The sequence below is a fragment of the Stegostoma tigrinum genome, chromosome 37 (genome assembly GCF_030684315.1).
Source record: "Stegostoma tigrinum isolate sSteTig4 chromosome 37, sSteTig4.hap1, whole genome shotgun sequence".
Taxonomy (NCBI): domain Eukaryota; kingdom Metazoa; phylum Chordata; class Chondrichthyes; order Orectolobiformes; family Stegostomatidae; genus Stegostoma; species Stegostoma tigrinum.
In genome coordinates, this window is record NC_081390.1 from 23,580,720 (window position 1) to 23,604,716 (window position 23,997).

The following is a 23,997-nucleotide window of genomic DNA, read 5'->3' on the forward strand; positions in this document are numbered from 1 at the left end:
TGCACATTAGTAATCAAAAAACCCAAAGAACTTCAGGACATGCATTGGACTGGTAATCCACAGCCATGCAACAATGCGCTGGGGACATGGGTTGAAATCACACCTTGGCAGATTGAGAAATTTGAACTCGATAAATACCTGGTATGAAAAACTAGCCTAATAGCAACATAGCCACTGTTAAATGAGTCAGTTGTCATAAAATCCCATCTGATCCTCTTAATGCCCTTTGGGGAAGGAAATCTGCCATCCTTACCTGATCTGGCCTACATGTGACTCCAGACCCATAGCAATTGATTCAAATGCCCTCAGGACAATTAGAGATGACGACAAATGCTGACCCAGCCAGGAATACACAGAGCCATTACGAATTCTTTTTAAAATGCAATTTCTGCTAGAGCAGTCTGGGAAAGCATAATTTCATCAGAACGAGTTCTTGAAAAGGCTGAGAAACAGAATGATTTCCTTCAAGAACAGTTAGCAATTCAAAACAGTGGAATGCCAAATCAACTAAGTGTCGTGCCTGCATGAGACATCAAAGGAAACTTACTGAAGGAAATAACATTTATTCAGGTAAGCTGAACAGCCGAAATAATCAAAGAGAATTGCAACTCCCACACTGAACATTTCAAATGTATATTTGCAAAGTTAACAGATGTTTAAAGGCTCCACATTTTGTGTAACTTTACCCTATGGGATTGGTGATATCACGGTTGGGAAATGATTACACCTCGGCTGAACTTAGAATTACTAACTCCTCTTTTACTCATACACAGGTCAATGATTCGCTAAATCACTTGGATTTCGGATCTAATTAACAATCAGATTATGGGTAGCTTGTTTCTATAATTAATTAATACAACTGCCTCCCGAGACATCAGGTTGTGTCCCTCCGTAGTCTAATTTGTACACTGATTATAATTTTTATTGCTGGTGATGGTGGGCTTGAGATTGCTCGGACTATTATTTCTGATGCAGCCTTTTGCTTTAAAGGTTTCAAAAAGAGAAAATGATCTCAAAGGAGTAAATTAATAAGTCCAGGTGTGATTGTGCCAATAGTAGATTAACACTAATCAGAGAAATGACTGAGAAACTCCTACTTAAAAGAATGGAGTATCCACCTGCAAATTAGTGCTTACAACTACAGTCATTGGCACAAAAGAACTGCTTTCACTCCAAGAGGTTGGGGATCTTGAGCTATTAGTTTTGGGCTTTGGTGTCCTTCAAGGCAAACCCAAACTGAAGTATAATAGGGGAGGAGAATGCTGAACAGATTGTCCCACCTTTTGGGTGTAATCGATTCCCAAATACTTTTCAACATAGAGATATAACCAGTGTCAAGAGTATACCATACTGGTTAAATTCATTACAGTCAGACCAACTGGTTTTCAGTTAAGTGATTAATTCCAAGTCTACCTTGTCAGCTAAGACAGTCTGACATTTTCAGGATGACATTCCCCTGAAATCCAGCAGGGGTAATTTAGAAGGTTTTAGCTTCACATTATTGCACCGTTACATGGCAGGTTATCCCGACATGGGCACACAAGCAGGTGCCTGCAATTTCCCCATTTAGTCTCAATCTCAGCCCTGATGGAAGGTGGGAGCAGAGTGAGCACAAATCACATCCTTCTCTGAAGGAGGGTCAGTGAAGATCCCACCCATATCTTAGATTACAAAAAAAAAAGAGGGATCTGGTGACAAAAATCCCGAACCCGGCTATCAAACACAAAATGTGAGCAGAAGTTGTTAAATAATTGGATTGATGCATCCACTCCAACCTCTAATCGCCAACCTGCTTTGCCATAGATGTCAACATATTCCGCATCTTTCAATACAAGATGGATGCAGATAAAGCAGGGCATTCATCCCCATCTTATCCCATTTCAATTGCTGGGACATACCACCTTTTGCAGCAAACGTAAGTTGAATAGAACTGAGGGGCAGGGGCTTTTTTTTTTGTTTATAGAGGGTGTAAGTGCCTGGAATGCACAAACTGAGGTGGCAGTGGAAGGGGATACAACAGCAACATTTAAGAGGCACCTTGACAGATACATGAATAGACAGTGAAGAGTGATACAGACAGCATAGGAGCTAAAGGTTTTTAAGTTTAGAAAGGCATAATGTGTCAGTGCAGTCTTGGAGGGCAAAGGACCTCTTCCTGTGCTCTATCATTCTTTGTTCATCCATTGAGAAATGAATATACATACTCCTCACCACATACAATCATCTTGACTGGTTTTCACCATCTCTTACTGAACCTGAACCTTTTATTCTAACGGCTACTTCATCCTTTGAGCAATGATAATTCATCAGTTTGAAATTATAATGTTACCTTACCATCATGGCTTAACTCAAAATACTCAACCGGTGTTCATATTAAAAACCAAAAGAACTGCAGATGCTGTAAATCAGGAACAAAAATAAAGTTGCTGGAAAAGCTCAGCAGGTCTGGCAGCATCTGTGAAGGAAAAAACAAAGTTAATATTTTGAGTCCAGTGATACTTCCTCAGAAGGCTCCATCATGTCACTTTGGCAAAGGAAAGAAACATTCTGCAACTTCAGTAAAATTGTTACAAATAGATTTATATTTTTTATTTGGCATCATTCTCCTTCCAATATCCTATATGTCAAGACTGTTTGTAGTTTATACATATGGTAGATTGTACACGTTTAATAGAAACTCCCGAACAGTTTTTATAAATTCTCAGTCCAATATATATCCTGCTATATGCAGAATTCAGAAATTAAAAGTAGCAACGGATGGAGTACTAAAAAAAAAAGCCACTTTCTTATAATTCTCTAAAACACTAAATATTTTTGATTGCAAACAAAGAGAAATTGCTGGAGAAACTCAGCTGGTCTGATAACAGCTGTGTAGAGAAAGAAAAACAGTTTCTGATGAAGGGTCTAGGCCCAAAACATCAGCTTTTGTGTTCCTAAGATGCTGCTTGCCCTGCTGTGTTCATCCAGCTCCACACTTTGTTATTTTGAGCTCGGTGACCATTCTTCAGAGCAACGCCCTTCCTTGCTCTAAAGAAGGGTCACTCAACACGAAATGTTAACCGTTTCTCTCGCCTCATATGCTGTCAGACCTGTTGAGTTTCTCCAGCAATTTTGGCTTCACGTTGTTTCAGATCATCAGCATGGGCGGTTTTATTGCTCAATTACAAGCTTAGCTCCTTTCAAACATGGAAGCCACATGGTTTGGAAGACTGCTTTTGAGGGCACCTCCTGTGCACTCCATAGAAATTTAAACAAGGTATAAAAATAGATACCTAAACAATCCAATCCTACATTTTTGTTTCTTTAAAATCAGCCCTGGGAATACATTTTGTTGCACGTTATAGAAATTTTGATTTGGGGATGGTTAATAATCTCTACTTGAGGTCCACCAACAGCAATTCAAATCCACCCCAAGTTCTTTGGATTGGATGTCACTGCTTTTCGCCAACAGGAAGTGGGTCATGACTATTCTTCACCTCCTGGGTCCTCGCAACACTAGCAAAGTAATTCCACTCAGTGAAGGGATTATAAGGAAGTGCAACGTTGTCCAAAACAGACTGGTGTCCTCAGGATAGGGCTGAGGAATCCAGAGGGAAAATCCGCCTTTACTTAACCAACCTGCAAAACCTTTCAGAGACTTGCTGAATGCAGATCTTCCTGCTGTAGTTAGGACTAAACAGGAACTACATCAAAACAGAATGGGGAGGTGGTGGTAAAGTCACTGGGCTAGTAATCCAGAACCCAAGGTTCTAATACTCCAATGACATAAGTTTGAATCCCACCATGGCAGATGGGGGAAATTTGAATTAAATACAAATCTGGAATGAACACCACCTCAATGACAATCAAGTAACCACTAATTGATTCTTGTAAAAACCCATCCAGTTTGCTAACACCCTTTAGGGAGGGAAATCTGCAACCTTTATCTGATCTGACCTGTGTGTGACTCCAGACCCAACGCAATGCAGTTGATTCTTGCTGCCTTCTGAAATATCTGAGCTTTCCACTCAGTTCAAGGGGCAGCTAGAGATGTGCAACAAATGCTAGTCTTGCCAGCAACATGAACATCCAATGAATAATTTTTGCTTTTATAAACAATCCAGGGTTCCCTAATGCGGAAGATATTTGAACAGTCAGTAACCACAGAGTCACTGCACAGTTCATACGCTCATTACCCTGTCTCCTAACGTTGATTCTGTTATACAGTGTGTAGACCAAGTACTTATCTCAAATGAACATTGGCAAGTCTAATTCTGGTCCGATGCACTTCTTACTTGGTTTATCATCCCACAAACACTCTAACAGTCTTCATTAAATCAAGTGAACGACAAGAACGGAGAAAGCAGAACCAGCTGCAAGACCCAGAGTGAGGAAAAAAGACATCACCACGCCGGTAGGTTCGGCCAATTCTTTTGGCACAATCTTTGGGCCATAAATCATTGGCAGAGTCCCCAAGTAGCCGTTAGTAAGGCCCAGGGCACAGATGAAGATAGCAGGATAAAAATCCTGGTCGAAGAACACAATGTGTAAATGGTCTCGTGGCTGGTAATTACAGAATATGAACAAGGGCAAGAAAGCAGTCCGTAGAAGCACCAAGATGGGAAGAGCTTTGCTCTTTGGCCCAGGGACCTGGATCCAAGCAGTTATCTGACGACCAACCCAGTCAGCAAAGTTGTACAAGAAGAAGCAGGTCAGAGGCACAAAGTACTTAGTGGTCCACAGACTGTCTGAGCTGCTAGAAGTGGGCTTGATGCTGGATGAGATGGCAGGAAAGATAATGATGGAAATGAAAAAGGTATAAAATACGCTGAAGCCTATGCCTGCAGTCTTTTTCAGGATGGGCTTCAATGGAGGAGTAGCGCCAGCATTGTTTGAAGGGTAAGCACTTCTGACCGAGCCAGTGTCATTATTAACTGGACCATTATTTTCACCTCCAGTGTGTTGTGCTCTTTCATTCAAACTCTTCAGGTAGTAGCTAAGGATCAAAGAACAGAAGTGTTAGGCTTACATTAGAAATTAGGACAGGGCACACAATTGCCAAATACATTAATTTTAATATTCTCAGGGTAATAATTTACAAAAACAGTTAAAGGTGACATGGAATTTGGAAACTCTTTTTGCAAAATACCCACAAGTTTAATGCCATAAACTGCAGGAAAGTACATTGGGGGAACTGTGAGGTAGTGTTGCTGAATTAGTAATACAAACTAATAATCTGGGAAATTGAGGTCAGATCCCACCTTGGCAGATTCAATAAAGATTTGATAAGAAAGCTAGCCTCATGGTAACTATGTAACCAGTCAGTTGTCATGAAAAACCATTTGGTTCACTAGTCCCCTTTAGGGAGGGTAGTTACGGATGGGCCAGCAATGCCCACATCCCAATCTGGCAGCCAATGCAGGATCAGTTTGAGGTGAGATGCGCCAGTAGAGTTTGCAGGTTCAAATCTCACCCCAGGTCTTCAGGACACAATCCAAGCTGCTGAAGTCAGACTGGTGCTATGTGTCAGAGATGTTATCCTGCTGCAGTTGGCAAGATGGGCAAAGAGAATATTAAAAACACCACCAGACAATTTCAAGATAGTGTGGGCAAGTCTTTCAACACCCTCAACCAATCCATTCAAAGAAAGCTTAACACACCACTGCTATTAATGAAATCTTGCTTAGCTGGCATAGTTACAGTGTCTGCCCTCTAATTCAACACAAGGTACTGGGCAACGTATAGATGGAAGTGTCCTTCTTATGCCAGTTGCTCAACATTCAAAACACAAACCATTTCAACTTTATCCCACATTGCTGTAAGCTGTCCCAATATGAAGAAGTCATTCCTGGACTGTGTCACTCAGATTCAAGGCTAATCAGATACTGTAAATATGTGTATACCTCAGAGCAGGATTCGTGTAGAGCAGTGGGCATGTCCCTAGCTCTAAGCCAGGTTCAAGTCCCACCTGCTCCAGGTGTATGTAATCACATCTCTGAACAGGTTGATTAGAAAATATTTACAACAGGGATGGTGGGCGGTACAGTGGATTACAACATACTCCAAAGCCTGTACGTCTCCAGGGAATAATTTTGGAAGGCCCCAATCTGTAGAGGTCCACAACACAAAACCACCTCGAATTTGTAGGAAATGGGCACATGCAGTTAGAAGCATTTATTTTGGACGGTGATGAGGGTGCAAGTTGAACAAATGGAGATTTGCCGCGTGTTTGGCAGAAGTAGGGAAGCAACCCATTGACTAACCCTTGCCTGAGCCAGCACAAAATTAATTCGGCCAAGTAATTAACCCACTCATGCAAATGGAAGGGAACTGCCCACATTGATTAACTAGCAAGAAAGTAATAGGTCAGGAGTGTTTTCTTTTCCATTAGTGTCCTGTGACACCAAATTCAACAGCTGATAGGATTGTAACTATTGATTCACCATTTACAAGGCCTGCCAAACTTTTAATTACGCTGGAGGAGAGAACAGAAATAATGAGAGGGCTTTAACTGTGAATAATTGCAATGACTTTGCACTTCACTTTTAGTGCAATAGGATGACATTTTCCAAATACTTTAAGGGAGCTGCCTTTGCCAATGTTTTCTTCACCACCTTTGTGTTGTGCACATTTGAAACTGGCTAACCATATCCCCTTCTAAACTCCCAAAACCGCACCCAGTGGGAGCAAAAAGATGAGGTTGTGGCGGTAACGTCATTGAATGGGGCCCAGGCTAATGCTCCTGGGAACATGAATTCAAATCCCACTGTAAATAAAACCTACAATTGAAGCTATTCTTAGTGATGGTGACTGTGAAGTAGGTTCTTAAGAACCCACGTGGTTCAGTAATCTCCTTAACCCATAATGATGCTAACCCAGCAAGCAACAATATCTTGGAAATATTGGAGGCTTGCTTTCAAGTGCAACTAATTAAACATTTCTTTTCTCATACCTTTCATGAAATGTTTGGATGTTTCCCCTTATGAGTGTGTCTCGGACCAGAGGGAAAAGTTGCAGAATAAAGGGAAGCCAATTTAAGACTAAAATGAAGAGGAATTTCTTCCCTCTGAGGGTTGAGTGCCTTTAGAACAGCTTACCACAGAGAGCTGTGGCGACAGGGTCCTTGAGTAAATTTTAGCCTGTGACAGATACTTTCTTGATCAAAAGGAAATCGAGGATTATGGGGAAAAGGACAGGAAAGCCAATGCAAGGATTGCAAAATCAGCCATGATCTTACTGAATGATGGAACAGGCTTGAGGGGCTCCTGTTACTATTTCTTATGGTTTTATACTCTTAATGTCCTTTAGGGAGGGAAATCTGCCATCTCTACCTGATCTGGACTTATATGTGACTCCAGACCAACAACAATGAGGCTGGTCTTTAACTGATCACACATTAACTCAGTTCAAAGACAAATAGGAGATGGTCCACAAACACAGCCTTGTCAGTGATACCCATATCCTATAATGGAGTAAAAATTTTTTTCCCCAAAAACAGCCAACTTTCTTTTAGTCGGAACTGTTCAAGTTTCATTCCACATTCGGTGAAGTTAAGATCAAATTTCATGACTCAATAATACTAATCCAGCACATAACGATACCTTGGAAATATTTCAGACTTGCTTTCACAACTAACTAGCACAATTAATGAATGTTAATTTTTATTTCTCATTTTTCTCATGAAATGTGCGCATCACTGAGGCAAATCGTTTACACAGTGAGTGGTATGGGTGTGGAATGGACTTCCTGAGGAAGTGGTAAACATGGGCGCAGTTACAAGGTTTAAAAGGCATTTGGATAACTATATGAATAGGAAATGTTTGGAAGGATATGGACCAGAAGCAGGTAGGTGGGCTAGTCTAGTTCAGGATAAAATTTGGCATGGACTGAAGGGTCTGCTTCAGTGCTGAATGACTTTATGAACCTATCACTCACTAGAATTTGCTGCCCACCCCCAATTGCCCTGGAGGTGGTGCTCGTCAGCTACCCTTTTGCAACCATTGCAATCCATCTGGTGTAGGTAGACCCACAGTGGGAATTGTGGGATTTTGACCAAGTGACATTGAAGATTTTTAAGAGATTCCAACGATCAGACTGAAAGATGAAGAAGGAACACGCTTACCTGGAATACGGGATTCTGGGTAGGATCAGATAGAGCACAATACAGATGAGGAGGAAAATATCAGCCATGAGAAAATAAGCCAATGCACTGTCTAAAATGGAACCAGCAGCAGCAAGATCTATCACTGAAGCCACTGCACTGAATGTTCCTCCCATGGCTTGTCCTGTACAGGAAACAAAAGGAGCAGTGAACATCAGACCAGAAACCACTCAGCAGGAATGGGCCATTTTACATTTTTCCAAATGCAGAAGCAACTTTACACCACAGTTGTGAAAGTGCAAACTAACAGTTATTGGGTACATCCCGTTTCAAGCATCTCATTGAGACAGAAATCAAGAATGAATTCAGGCATGAAGGATTCCAGTTGGGTGATTCAACTGGGAAAGATGGGATTTAACAGTAGAGGGGGTTAGAATGTGAAATGCACTCTGATTAGATGGTGGACACAGAGGCAATATTAGCTTTCAATAGGGATTTGGATTGGTACTTCCTGGTGGTAAACTGTAATGATTTGGGCATGGGTGGGACACACAAGTTTATCCTATGAAAGTCTAGCACAAAATCAATGGACCAAATTAATTCCTCCTCAGCTGGATAGTTTGAAGATGCTTCTACTTGTGTGGGGCAGTTCTAGGACTATACACGTCAGACAGTCACTAACACATACAAAAAAGAACTGATGTGAAATCTCTTTCCTCAGAGAATGTGGAACTTGCTAACGTACAGAGCAGCAGAAGCTAATAGCACAGACACTTCCAGGGTGCACTAGATGAATGCATGACGATCAGAAGGACATAGTGATGGAGTTCAGCAAGGAATTGTGTTGAGGAATACAAGGACTGACATAGACCAGTGAGGCTGAATGGCCTGTTCTCAGGCTGTCCATTCTACATAACTTACCTGAAATTAAGGCTTGAGAGTTCCTCATGGGAAACCTTCCAACTTCCCCAAACACACTGCCCAGAAGCACATTGGATGCTCCGCTAATGATGACTACACAGGCCATGGTGATACCAAAGAACCCGTAGGTCCATGAAGAGGTGTCCACTCTCACCAGGATGGTGGTTATGCAGAATATAACGAGCATGACAAACAAGGAAGACAGCACGCGGACCTTTGCAGAGATCCTAAAACAAAAGAGCAGATGTATGGTGACAGTACTGAATTATCAATCCATTCCCTAAAGGAGAACAAAGCAGGAAAATTGAACTATCATGGATGTAGGGCTAGGTGCACTCTGAAAATGGCCAGAAGAGGTGAGAAGGTTGTTAAAAAAGAGTTTTAGGCACAAGATCACATGATTACGTAGGCAACGACATTACACCAAACCTGGTTAGCCATCAGCTGCAGCACTGGGTCCAATCCTGGCCACTACATTTCAAGGAACAAAGCCTCAGTTAGAAAGGGGTGCAGAGGAACTTTACAAGAAAGAGATGAGTAATGTGGGTCCTCGGTGAGGTGGAAGGATTGAAATTGCTGGGCTTATTCTTAAATAGATACCAGGAGGAGGAATAGGTTAGTCAACCCTTCAAACCTACTGCAGTGTTTGCTATGATCATGGCTGATCTCACAACCCAGAAACTTGTTCTTCCCTTCCCACTCGATCTCTTTTGTTCCAAGAGTTTTGTCCTAACTCCTTCTTGAAAATATTCAATAATCTGACCTATCTTTGGCAGAAATTTCACAGTAAGAATTCTTCTTGCAGAGAGAAAGTTAAGGGGAGATTTGATAAGAGTTGCTCAAAACATCAAGAATACTGAGGGGAGTTAATAGACAGAAATGCTCGCCTTAGACAGAAAGGAAAGTAAATAGAGGGTTCATAATTAAGGTGATGGTGCAAGAATCTGGCAAGGAAAACAGCAATGAGTTGTGATCTGGAACACACTGCAACAAGTGATAGGGGAAGCAGCCAACCAAAGCTTTCAAAGGGGGACTGGATAACTATTTAGGGAGGGAAACATTTGCAGAATTCTCAATGCAAATCAAACAGCTATATGATAGAGTTCATACAGGCACTATGGGCCGAATGTGCTTTCTCAGCGCTGTGTGCTTTTATGAATGCACGCTCATGTTGTAAAAAATCACACACACTTCCCCACCACGTTCAGTGAAATCAAATCAGTTCACACAGAATCCCAAAAGTGTGGAAGCAGGTTGTTTGGCCCATCAAATTCACACTGACCCTCTGAAGCACAGCCCACCCAGACCCACCCCTTCTACCATAACCCTGTAAGTCCACATTTCCTGTGGCTAACCCACCTAGCTAAATGCTAAATTGTCCCGTAGTGTCCAGGGATATGCAAGTTAAGATAGATTGGCCATGCAAAATTGTCCCATGGTAACTAGGAATATGCAGGCCAGGTGGACCAGCCATGGGAAATGCAGGATTACAGGAATAGGATAGAGGTTGGGTCTGGGTAGGATGCCCCCCCCGGAGGGTCGGTGTAGATTGATGGGCCAAATGGCCTACTTACGTATCATAGAGATTTAATGATTCAATGGAACAACATGAAAACTTTTTAAAAAGTTCTTGAAATGGGAAATTTGATTTTCTCATTAGAGAATCGGGCAACTCAAAGGAAGACTTTTGGGCCCACCATGTCTGCTCTGGGTCTCTGCAAGAGCTAATCAATTCTCTCACACCCTGTTTTCTTTCCACTTGATGTTACAAACCTTTATGTATTTCAGCAAAGGGGCGGAATCAGAAGAATAACAAGTTTGAAAGGTGACAATAATTTACGGTGAATTTTTGCCGTCTTCAAGCAAGAAGGATAGCCCAGGCATTGGAAATTGAAAACTTCAGGGGCACAGCTCTTTCGGGCCAATGCAAGCACAGAGATGGTGGACCAAATGGCCCATGCTCCATTGAGCTATGAACATTGGAAACTCTCCATTTACTTTTCCAAACAAAATCAATGCCACTACCCAGGCAATGAATTTCAATCTGAGGAAGGGTCAGTGGACCAGAAACGTTAACTCTGATTTCTCGCCACAGATGCTGCCAGACCTGCTGAGCTTTTCCAGCAACTTTTGTTTTAGTTCCTGATTTACAGCGTCCGCAGTTTTTTTGGTTTTTGTGGCAATAAATTTCAATCATTGTAAACTACGAAGGTAAAAGGTAAAGTTGCCATAGTCCCAGAGGACCACAGAGCTGCTCTCTTATTAGAGAGGGACCGAAATACACAACTGGTAGTGGTTTAACCTGAGGGTTCCCACACCTCAGGCAAGGGGACATGTTGAAAAGGTTCGCACGGTAACCTCAGCTGGTGTGTGTCACTCTGCAACACAAACCAGCTGTCCAGTCACCTGAACTAACCATCAGGATTTTGCTGAAACAGGTTAAACAGGAGCCAGGAGCAATCGATTGCTGCCACCAGTACTTACATGTTCACGACAAGGTAGTTAATCACCAGACACAGCACAGAAGGTACAGTCGATGCAAATGAGAGGTAGCTCTCAAAATAATTCTAGAAAACAAACCAGAATAAGTTTCACCAGATTGCTGAGGTGCTTAAACTACTCTAAATTTTACTAAAAGGATTCTAAGGCATAGAACAGGCGTAAAAGGATAACACCAGAACTGAAGAGATTAGAAATATCAGGAAAGGCTGAGCAAACAGGAGTCCCTTCCTGGAGAAAGAGCAAAGTTGAGAGATGGCTGATACAGATCTTGAAACAGGACCAGACAAGTGACACTTAGATAAGATGGGTCTTCTTGAGAGGACATCTTAAATGGGGAACCAGGAATATACAATAAAGACAGCAAATGCCACAGAAATCCAGCAGGCTGGGCATTATCTGTGTGTATGTGTGTGTATATGATACATATTTATGTAGAGGTAGGGGCTAGGGGAAAGAGAGACACTGTACAAATTTCAAACCCTGATCTGACTCCTTTTCTTGGAACAGAATGCTACCAGACCTGCCAAAGTTCTCCAGCTGGTTTTATTTTAAGATGCCCAACATCTGCATTACTTTGATTCCATTTGAATAATTGTAACTGTAAGGCAGTTGTGCTGGGTTAAGGTCACTTGGGAAGTCTGCGTTGTTGTGGCAACATACATTTTTTTCAGGCGTGTTCATAGAATCCCTTGTGTGGAAGCAGGCCATTTGGCCCATCTAGTTACTGACCTTCTGAAGAGCATCACACCCAGACCCATCCCCTACCCTATCCCTGTTAACCTGCATTTCCCATGGTTAATCCAATAGCCTGCACATCCCTGGACACTATGGGCAATTTAGCATGGCCAATCCACCCTCACCCACACATCTTTGGACTGTGGGAGGAAAGCGGAGCACCCGGAGGAAGCTCACACAGACACGGGGAAAATGTGTAAACTCCAGACAGACAGTCGCTTGAGGGTGGAATTGAACCCGGGTCCCTGGCACTGTGAGGCTGCAGTGCTAACCACTGTGCCACCCAACATGTTGTAGCCTGGAGCTCTGGGTAGTGATGGAGGAGATTTCTTTCCATTACATGGCAGACCAGGAATCTCTCCCCCATTCTGAAACATGCCATTGGTACATGACGGAAAGATTTACAAGATGATTTTATTATTAATGCAGCTAACTTGCTTGTAGGTCCTGGTGTGGGTCTTGAACCAGGAACCCTGGGCTCAGAAACAGGGAAACCACCTTCTGCACCACTAGAATTCTATAAAAGTAAGATTGTCCACTGGTATATGTAATAGGAGACACAGACAAGATACTGCAGCTGCTGGAAATCAGCTTTAAGAGGAGAAAGTGCTGAATAAACTCAGCAGCTTTAACGGCATCTGTGGAGACAGAAGCAGAGTTAACGTTTTGGGTTGAGAATGCTTCAGTACTGAAGAAGAGCCAATCTTGAAAACAATGTTTTCAATGCTGCAGACAGAAGGGATGAGGAGGGTGTGTGAAAATGGGACAAATGTGGTGGAATAATAAGCAATACAGGAGTGACGTTTTAGGTCGAAGACTGGTGAGAAACTGGGACATGAAACTGAAAGCACAGGTGCGTTTAAAGAGGGGCTGAAGAAGAGAGGAAGGAGCTAAGATTAAGGGGATAGGTAGCTCAGATTTTGTTTCTGAATGGCCACTCTCTGTGTGCTGTAAAGTTCTATGAACCTGCTGATGGGAATTAGCTGCTCATAATGTGAATGAACAGAGGACAAAAAAAAAGTGTCTTCCTGAAAGCCAGGCTGGATGGAAGAGAGAGCTTTGTGGCCATCATCCCCTGTAAGTTCCTCTCGAAACCACTCACCATCCTGACTTGAAAATGTTCAGTATCACTGGGTGAAAATCATGGAATGTCGTTTTGGGTTAATCTATACTAAACGGACTGCAGCGGTTCAATAAAGTGGCTTATCACCACCTTCTCAATGGCAATTAGGGATGGGCAATAAATGCTGGCTCAGCCAACGACACCCACATCACGAGCGAATATAAGAAACATCAAACATCGGATGATGATGATGATCCTAGTCTTGCCAATGTTTCTTCAGTGAGATTATGAATTCAGTGAATTCAGCACAAAGTTTTGATTTTTTTCCATCATTCCTGGGATGTGGAAAGGCTTAGCAAGACCATTCTGGAAGTTTACCAGCGACATCCTGAGAAAGTTGCACAAATTGGTCACTTTTAGATCAATCACACAAAACAAGGCTACAGTAAAGCCAACAGATTAACTTCAGCTAACAAGCTGGGATTCTGCAGGAATCTTGTGTGTTCTTTGTTAGATTCAATTTCCTAACGTACAATAGTGGGATATTTCTTTTTTTGTTATTCATAGAATGTTGGCAACATTGGCAAAAATTGGCATTTACTGCCCACCCTAGTTCAGAAGGTGGTGGTATTCAGTGGTATTGTTACACCATTCCATGTGGTTTAGGTAAACTGACAGCTGTTAGGAAGGCCAGGAGGGATAGATAAGGAGAACTTGTTTATCTCTCAGAGGGTTCACAGAATCACCATAGTGTGGAAACAGGCCATTCACTCCATTGGGTCTGCACCAACCCTCTGAAGAGCATCCCACACAAAACAACTCCCCTCCCTAGCCCTGTAATCCCACATCTCCCATGGTTAACCAACTTCGCCTGCACATCCATGGGCACAATGGAAAATTGAGTGAGGCCAATCCACTCTAACCTGCACATTTTTGGACTGGGGGAGGAAACCGGAGCACCTGGAGGAAACCCAAGCAGAGACAGAGAGAATGTGCAAACTCCACACAGACAGCCACTTGAGAGTGGAACCAAACATGAATCCCTGGTGCTATGAAGCAGCACTGCTCACCACTGAGCCACAATGACTTTGCAACTTTAACAAACCATGGACATGGGGCGGGGGGGGGGGGGGGGGGGGCCGGGGGGTATAGATTCATGTTCAGCTGTAGAACCAAGGGTTATTGGGGTAGATAGAAATATGGAATTTGAAGCACAATTCGATCAGGCATGATCTTATTGAATGGCACAGCAGGCTCAAATGGCCAAATATGAACAGAGGTGGACTATGTATTATTGGTTTTGATTCAGTGTAGTAATATATTTCTGTGACCTGGAGGGGAACAACCCACCATTTGCAGTGGGAAGATAACAAAGTGTGGAGCTGGATGAACACATCAGATGAGGGGTCTAGGCCCAAAACGTCAGCTTTTGTGCTCCTGAGATGCTGCTTGGCCTGTTGTGTTCATCCAGCTCCACACTTTGTTATCTTGGATTCTCCAGCATCTGCAGCTCCCATTATCTCTGATCACATTTGCAGTGGGAAGCCATGAACCCATGCACAGTAGGGTGGCTAATCCTGTACTAAAACATCTGCACTAGTCAACACAATCAGCCAAGTGAAAGTTACCACACATAATACTCACACCAAGGTCATTCTGCTGGGGAGAGTGGTCCGTTGCATTGCTCAGTTTATACAACCAATATTGCTTTGCTGTGCAGAAGAAATTCCATGGCAAAAGGGAACCAATCCCAAGGAAGAAGAAAATTATATAGACTGCATTGAACCTATCAGGAGGAGCCTGTTGGAAGTGACTTCTAACCAATGGCCTAAACATCGAAGAATCCTTCTCTTCAGAGTGTGGGCTGGGAGTGCTACACAGAGACTCTTGGCTTTCCATTATGTTTGAAGCTAGCACTATGCCAGAGGAAGGACAATGCCAGTGTCCACGATAATGTCTGGTTTTCGGGTCTCCTCTGACGCTGCAACACCACCTAAGAAACAAAACAGGAGGGATTATGAACTGAACAGAAGACAATCTGAACACAACAGTCTGACACTTGTTGGGGCCTATTTGGTTATTTTGTACTGGTCCAGCGGGATTAAAACCAAAGGGAGCCAATAGTCTAGTTGTATTATCGCTGGCCTGTTAATCCAGAGACCGAGGTAATGTTCTTGGAACTTGTGGTCTAATCCTGCCATGGTAGATAATTCAATAAAAATCTGGAGTTAAGAGTCGAATGATGACCGTGAAGTGAATGTTAGAAAAAACCCATTTGGTTCCTTAATGCCCTTTAGGGAAGGAAATCTGCCATCCTCACCTAGAATGGACTACATATGACTCCAGACTCATGGCAACATGGTTACCTCCTAACTGCATTCTGGGACAGCTAATAAATGCTGGCCTAGCCAGTGACGCCTCTATCCTGTGAATGAATAAAAAAAACCTCATGCACAATGGGGAATCACTGGTCCATGGTGACTGGATAAATCAAACATTTTTTGTGCAGCTTCCGCCCCCAACAATATTTTTCATGTTAGACTTTTGAAAGATGGCTGTTGGATACCAATGGCAAACCGGACACACTGTGGGTAGTTTTCATGTCGGCACAGTTATCTGAGGATCAACGCTTTTAAGAAACTAATTCTACTTTGGAGAAAGGAAGTCTTCACCATTTTAGGAGTGAAGGTGAGTTTTGATAAAAATGAGACATACATCACAGTTTCAAATCACTGGGAAGTGATTGGGGAACAGATAATGCAAACGATCAGATTGCCTTTACCATGAACTTTATTTGTGAATTGTGAAATGACAACCAGAAGTGAGCTGGCTTCAAGCACTGACTAACCAACGTCTGCTGCTGTCAGGTTATGTCATGCACTTGCTGCAACTGAACATTTTGGCTGTTCAACAATGCTTCCTCAACCGTCCCATGTTTCAAACCTGCCCTGAGGGGAGCATTGCCTCTTCAAAAGACTCTTCATGCTTCATGCTACACACACACACAGTTATGTTTCCTCTGGCATTGAGAAACTCTTTAGGTTCCACATTCATAATGTCACCCACAGTTGGGCCAAAGAGTCTGTCTCTGTGCTGTATGACTGTCTAACCGGTTTAAAAAAATTAATGAACAGTATAGATAGGGTTAATAGTAGGTGTCTTTTCTGTAGGGTGGTATGTCAAGATTACGGGGCACAGTTTTAAGGTGTACAGACAGAGAGAGAGATTTAAAAATGACATGCGGGGCAAATGTTTTACAGAGAGTGGTTTGTGTGTGGAATGAATTTCCTGAGGAAATGGTGGATGTGGGTACAATTACAATGTTTAAAAAACATTAGGATAAGTACATGAATGGGAAATGTTTGGGGGATATGGGTTAGGACCAGGCAGGTGAGACCAGTTTAGTTTGGGATAATGATCGGCCTTCACTGGTCTGACTGAAGGGTCTGTTTCCATGCTGTATGGCTCTGTCGCAGCTCCCATATAGATCAACACTGCTAAAACCTGCTGGGCTTGACTGTTCTGATGCTCCCTGACCAACATCTCACTCACCAGACACCTTTATTCATCCAAAACTCTGCAGTCCATTGTCTTAATTTGAACCAATTTTCATTCACTATTCACCGCATGCTCGCTGACCCTGATCCCAATATACCTCCACTTTCAATTGCAAATGCTGGTTTTCAAAAGTTTCAATAGCTCAGCCTTGCTAACCCTGGCACCTCCTCCTGGTGTACAACATTCCCCCAGTGTCTGTGCTCCTCCAGCTCTTGCCTCTTATCCTCCGTCCACCTCATCATTGCTGTCCACAGCCTAAGCTGTGGAATTCCCTTCCCCAATCTCTCTCTCTCCTCCATAAATGTCCCCATCCCCTTACAACCTATCCCATTGAGTGAATTACTGTTCACCTGATCTCACTTCTCCTTTTCAGGCTTTGGCGTCATGTTTTGTTTGACCACGCTGCTGTGAAATGTTTACCGAAAGATGACAGCAGCTTGCAAACACTTAAAAAACACATTCGCTAGAACTGTGGCCTATCTGTACGCTTTGGTTCAGCACGGTGTCCTGCTCTAGCATTTCCCCAAGTCTGGACACACAGCTGAAAGAAACTTCTCAAAGTTTCCATTGATGCGCTCAAAATTGTAGTGAAATCACACCAGACTTATGCAGTGATCACAACTAGTTCTCTCGACATCTGATCAATTCCACTAGTTCACAACGTAACAGCAAAGACCAATTTAATGGGCCCAATAAAACCATAAATGATCATGAAACATACAGCACAGTAGAAGGACAACTGACCTAAATGTTTGGTCATTATAGGGTACACAGGCTTGACGAGTAACTTGACAAAAATACTGTCATGCTGCGCACAGGCCATTTGAAACATGTCCCAACAGTCAGAGACAGTCTCGATGCTCACTGTCCTCGTTCTCTTTACAAACCTCATTACTAACACAGATGAGAGATAAAGCCACACAGGATTGAAGCGTCTTTGCAATTTACAGGCAACAGTTGGTTTCATAAATTGCACCGAGCAGCCAGCCTGCTGTCCCCTGCCCTGGATTCTGAAGGTTGAGGGTTCAAGCTCCAGGTCAGAGGTATCACCACAGAAGCAAGGCTGACGGTTCTGGTGAGTGACAGAGTGTGCTGTGCAGTCGTAGCGATCATATTCCGCAGGAACTGGTAAACCGAAACACGGAGTGCCCTTGCAGACGGATGTAAAGGATCCCATTTTTAAGAATTCTTTTCTGGGATGTGGGCATTGCTGTCTGGGCCAGTATTAATTGCCCAGCCCTGGTTGTCCTCAAGGTGTTGATTATGAGCTGCCTTCTTGTACTGCTGCAGCCCGTCTGCTGTTGGTTGACCCACAAAGCCCTTAGGGAGGGAATTCCAGGATTTAGACCCAACGACACTGAAGGAATGGCAATATATTTCCAAGTGAGGATGGTGAGTGGCTTGGAGGGGAACTTGCAGAGGGTGGTGTTCCCATGTATCTGCTACCCTTGGCTTCCTAGGCGACAATATTTTTAACAAATTGGGAAGTTCCTTTCAAATAATAGCATGGATATTGAAGATTGAAAATAAAATCAGAATTTGCTGCAGAAACTCAGCAGATCTGGCAGCATTTTTTTTCTTTTTTATTTGTTCACTGGCTGAGGGCATGGTTGGCTAGACCAGCATTTATTGCCTATCCCTAACTGCCCAGAGGGCAGACAAGAATCATCCACATTGCTGTGCGTCTGGAGTCATATGTAGGGTGGACCAGGTAAGGATGGCAGTTTCCTTCCCTAAAGGACATTAGTGAAACAGATGGGTTTTCCCCCAACAATTGACAATGGTCATTAGTATTTATGAATTCAAATTCCACCACCTGCTGTGGCGGGATTCAAACCCAGGTCCCCAGGTCATTATCTGGGTTTCTGGATTAACAGTCCAGTGATAATACAAGTTGGCCATCACCGATTCATATGAGGAGAGAGAAACAGAGTTAATGTTTTGAGTCTTACATATCTGCTTTAGAATTTTGGAGCTTGGGTTCCAAAAAGGAGTCATATCAGACTCAAATTATCAATTCATTTTCTCTCTCTACAGATGTTATCTGACCTGCTGAGTTTCTCTAGCAATTTGTGTTTTTATTTTTGAAGTCCCTCCAATGTCCTGCTTATTATTCACAGCTGTAGCAACATTATTGAAAATTGATTCATTCTAATTTGCAACACTTTGGTCATCTTGAGGTCACAAAATGAAAACCACGTCTGTACGTTTCTAGCCACAGATTTAATAAACCATCTATTTTGGAGCTCCCATCCCCTTCCCCAATTTCTGAAGAAAGGTCCCGACCCGAAAAGTCAACATTCCTGCTCCTCTGGTGCTGCCTGGCCTGCTGTGTTCCTCCACCTCCACACTGTGTTATCTGACTCCAGCATCTGCAGTTCTTGCTATCTCTAATTATAATCAGTTTGTTTTTCAATGCTGAAACTACAACAAATAACATATGCACATCAATTTGGAAAGGACAATCTGTTAAAGTCATCACCATTAAGTGACAGGGATTGGAGTGAAAGGACCTGCCCAGAAATAAGAAATGTTACAAAACATCAAAAGGCAATACCAGCAATTAATACAGCTATGCCACAAGTGTAATATTGGTGCAAAGTGGTTTCACTTCACAGTGAATCTTAAAAATAATAACTAAAAAGTCAGGGACAAAGGGAGGGCAAGATTGCTGCCTAAAGGTGTACTCTCAGTCAACAGATTCTGAGCATCGTGTAGAGAAACACATTCTCCTGAAGACACTTCTAATGGGTATACAGGCCAAACGGCCCTACCTTAAACTTGCTATTTGAATGTAATTTTTAAAATGTAAACACTTTTAATCCCAGTGCAAGGTGGAGCAATTTCTTCTGCCCACCTCGTTCTAATTCAAGATGTTAAATGATAACCGATCACTTTTAGTAGGCTTTCAAATTTGCTTTGCAGAACAGTGGGTTTATTCCAAACAACTGGTAAATACCTGAGCCTGGCAACGGCACAGTGCTCTAAACAGAACCACATCAATTCTGAAATGAACATAGAACATAGAACATTACAGCACAGTACAGGCCCTTTGGCCCTCGATGTTGTGCCGACCTGTCATACCGATCTCAAGCCCATCTAACCTACACTATTCCATGTACGTCCATATGCTTGTCCAATGACGACTTAAATGTACCTAAAGTTGGCGAATCTACTACCGTTGCAGGCAAAGCGTTCCATTCCCTTACTACTCTCTGAGTAAAGAAACTACCTCTGACATCTGTCCTCTATCTTTCACCCCTCAATTTAAAGCTATGCCCCCTCGTGCTCGCCGTCACCGTCCTAGGAAAAAGGCTCTCCCTATCCACCCTGTCTAACCTTCTGATTATTTTATATGTTTCAATTAAGTCACCTCTCAACCTTCTTCTCTCTAATGAAAACAGCCTCAAGTCCCTCAGCCTTTCCTCCATACCGGGCAACATCCTAGTAAATGTCCTCTGCACCCTTTCCAAAGCTTCCACATCCTTCTTATAATGCGGTGACCAGAACTGCACACAATACTCCGAGTGTGGCCGCACCAGAGTTTTGTACAACTTCACCATAACCTCTTGGTTCCGGAACTGGATCCATCTATTAATAAAAGCTGAAACACTGTATGCCTTCTTAACAGCCCTATCAACCTGGGTGGCAACTTTCAAGGATCTGTGTACATGGACACAGAGTTCTCTCTGCTCATCTACACCACTAAGAATCTTACCATTAGCCCTGTACTTTGCCTTCTGGTTACTTCTATCAAAGTGCATCACCTCACACTTGTAAATGAAGCACGGAAGTGACAATGTACAAATAACTGCAACTGCACTTTTTTTCCCCAATGATAATAAACAAAATTCAAATCATACACAAAGCTCTTAAGGTTGCATTTTGATAAAGCTAATGATAGAAGCTCCATTTTCCCATTTATTGTACCCCCCCAGGACAACAAAGGCCAGGCAGGGATTATCTGAAAACAAGCAAACCTCAGAAGCTGCAGAGGAAAAGTAGCTGTGGAAATCTGTAGTCAGGACCCCTCCCCAGCCTGCTGCACCATTCAGATGCTCGCTCCTCTCCAGCCCTGTGTTTAATCCAAAATCTCTCCAGCTTGGCCTTGAACATATTCAGAGACTCAGCCTGCTCTGCTAACTGGGGAGGGGATGTTCTGCTCATACAGCCCACTATCTGACAGAAGGAAGTTCCTCAATCTCAGATGGACAGGCAGTGGTTAGGAAGATGTTTAGCACGCTTGCCTTTGTTGCTGAGAGCTTTGAGTGCAGGGAGTTGGGACGTCACGTTGAGGTTGTACGGGACAGTGATGAGGCTTCTTCTGGAGCACTGTGTTCAGTCCTGGCCTTCCAGTTATGGGAAGGATATAATTATACTGAAGGAAGTTCAGAAAAGATTTACCAGGATGTTGCTGGGAATGGAGGGTTTGAGTTGTGAGGAGAGGCTGGGACTTTTTACACTGGAGCTGCGGGGGGTGACCTTGTAGGCGTTTATAGAATAATGAGGGCACAGATAAGGTGAGTGGCAGGTGTTTTTTCCCGGGGGGGAGATTTTAGGACTGGGGGACACATTTCTAAGGTGAGGAGAGAAAGATTTAAAAGACGACATGAGGGGCAATTTATTTTACGCATTGGATATTCATGTGTGGAATGAACTTCCAGAGGAAGTGATGGATGTGGGTATAGTTATAATGTGTAAAAGACATTTGGATAAGTTCATGAATAGGAAAGGTTTGGTGGGATACGGGCCGGGAGCAGGCAGCAGGGCTAGTTTACTTTGGGATGGTGGTCGGCATGCTGTATGACACTGACCTCTGTTTAACTACATTATAAAGGATGCAGTCTGTTTCTCTCTCACTCAAACTCCAATAGAAACATTGTTATTTGGACACAACATAGGAACAAGCTTAATGTATCTTAGCACAGTTACACAATTTGTATATCCCAGGAATACACTATTATATCAGACAGACACAGGCACCTTCTGCCCTTTTCCCAGTGATACACATATTCCATCTTGATGTCACCAAAACACAGACAACCCCATCACCCTTCCAAACATCACCATTTTAAAATATTTTGTTTCTTCCTCCAGCAATTCCACATTCACATTCTCTCTCTCTCTCTCACACACACACACACACAAAATCTCCCTTTTTTCGCCTCCCATTCTTACTCATTCCAACCTTCTCCTGCATTCTCTCTCCCTCTGTTTATCTTCCCCTTCTGTCCCGTGTATCTCTCACACCCTCTCTGTTTCTCAGAGATAGTGGGAACTGCAGATGCTGGAGAACCTGAGATAACAGGGTCTGGAGCTGGATGAACAATTTTTGATTTTCTGAAGGACCTTGACCCGAAACGTCAGCTTTCCTGCTCCTCTGATGCTGCTTGGCCTGCTGTGTTCATCCAGCTCCACACCTTGTTATCTCAGATTCTCTCTCCCTTTCACTTATTTCTCTCTGTCCCACTTTCTCTCCCTCTCACACACACTCCATCTCTCACACAGAGAGCTACTGAAGGCCACGGCCCAGCCTTCACCGACCCGCTGCTGCCGCGGAGCTCCGCGCTGGGGCTACTGCTCCATCTCCGTCCCCACGGGGAAGGTCGCTGCTGCGGAGCACCGCAGTGGGGCTACTGCTCCATCGTGACCCCACGGGCAAGAGGTCGCTGCTACCGCGCTGGGGCTACTGCTCCATGTGTTCCCAGGGTGTCGCTGCTGTGGCTACTGCTCCATTTCTATACTCGGGAAGTCGCTACCGCTCCTGGTTCCAGCTATCGGTCCCAGTTCTGATGCCGCTCGGCCCACCCAGACCAATCTCTCCACCCCCTAACAGCAAGCATCCAATCAGTAGACGGGAATCCGGATCTGGGCGGTCCCCCCAGCACAAACTCACAAACTTGTCGCAGTCTGAGAGGGATTCCCCGCAGAAAGAGACATTCTGCAGGATTATTTACTAACTCCCATTATCTCTGCTTACTTTATGATGTCGTCTCTGGGTGTTCACGAGAGAGCGAAAAATAAATCAAAATTAAAACAAACAAAATCTGCAAATACTCCAGCAATCAGGTGAAATCCCGAGAATGTACTCTGCTCCTCTGTTATTTCACATTTAATAGCAGAAATTATAAAATAATTCCAGTGCAATCTGAACCCCAGTTTTAAAAATGTTCAGGCAGGAGGCTGAAAAGATTCCAAGCAACTACACAAAATAAAACCAAGAACTGCAGAACTTCTTATCCTGAAGGGTCTCACTGCAGTCAAAATGTTTACTCTGTTTCTCTCTTCACAATGCTGCCAAACCTGATGTATTTCTCCAGCAATTTGTTTTTGTTTCAGATTTCCAGCATCCACAGTTCTTGTTTTATTTTATCTGAACTAGAACCAAACCGTTAATTCTATTCTCTCCGTAGATGATGCCAGACTTGCTGAGTTTCTCCAGCAATTTCAGTTTTCTTTGTTTTTAGATATGTCTATGCCTGCCAACTGAAATGTAAATTCACAACCTGGAGCTTTTTATTCACTCACAGGACATGGGTGTTGCTGACTGTACAAGCAATGATTGCCTGTCTGTAGTTTACCCTTGAGCAGGTGGTGGTGAGCTGCCTTCTTGAACCACTGCAGTTCACATGCTGTAGGTTGATCCACAATGCCCTTGGGAAGGGGATTCCAGGATTTTGACCCAGTAACAGTGAAGGAACAGGGATATATTTCTGAGTCAGGATGGTGAGTGGCTTTGAGGGGAACTTGCAGGTGTTGGTGTTCCCATCTGTCTGCTCCCCTTGTCCTTCTAGATGGAAGTGGCCCTTGTTTTGGAAGGAATGATGTTTTTGATGTTGAAGGAATCTTGATGAGTGGTTGTAATTGATCTTGTTGGTGGTGCACACTGCTCTCTGCACATTGGTGATTGGGTGGGGGGGTCTGAGATAATGCTGACTACTCTACACACATTAAAGCACTCTGATTTTGAGAAACACGCTGGCATGGGGCTGCTCTCAAAACATGATTGAAAATATGTTTTGCTTTTTAGATATGTCTATGCCTGCCAACTGAAATGTGGCAGGTATTTGCTTTAAAAAGCATTGATTCATGTTGGATTTATGACTGTACCTCAATTTTAAAGTTATCTCTACAAGTC

The 23,997-nt window shown here is 43.2% G+C and overlaps 1 protein-coding gene across 1 annotated transcript; it reads right to left on the reverse strand.

Annotated features, from left to right (window-relative positions):
* Positions 1-2,564: 2,564 nt before the first annotated feature.
* On the reverse strand, positions 2,565-22,656 carry slc29a3 (solute carrier family 29 member 3). Its single transcript, XM_048563223.2, has 6 exons — positions 22,404-22,656; positions 14,946-15,294; positions 11,486-11,568; positions 9,002-9,228; positions 8,102-8,264; positions 2,565-4,975 (listed from the first exon to the last, which is right to left on the reverse strand). The coding sequence occupies exons 2-6, from the start codon at positions 15,198-15,200 to the stop codon at positions 4,312-4,314; spliced, it is 1,392 nt and encodes a 463-aa protein (XP_048419180.1). The 5' UTR covers positions 15,201-15,294; positions 22,404-22,656; the 3' UTR covers positions 2,565-4,311.
* Between the last annotated feature and the right edge of the window lie 1,341 nt (positions 22,657-23,997).

Coding starts and splice junctions, on each gene's coding strand:
- slc29a3 (XM_048563223.2), bottom strand. CDS start 15,200: ATGGAAAGCCAAGAGTCTCTGTGTAGCACTCCCAGCCCACACTCTGAA. Junction 8,265..9,001: donor CTCTCAAGCCTTAATTTCAG/GTAAGTTATGTA, acceptor TTTCCTGTACAG/GACAAGCCATGGGAGGAACA. Junction 4,976..8,101: donor CCCAGAATCCCGTATTCCAG/GTAAGCGTGTTC, acceptor TTTGATCCTTAG/CTACTACCTGAAGAGTTTGA.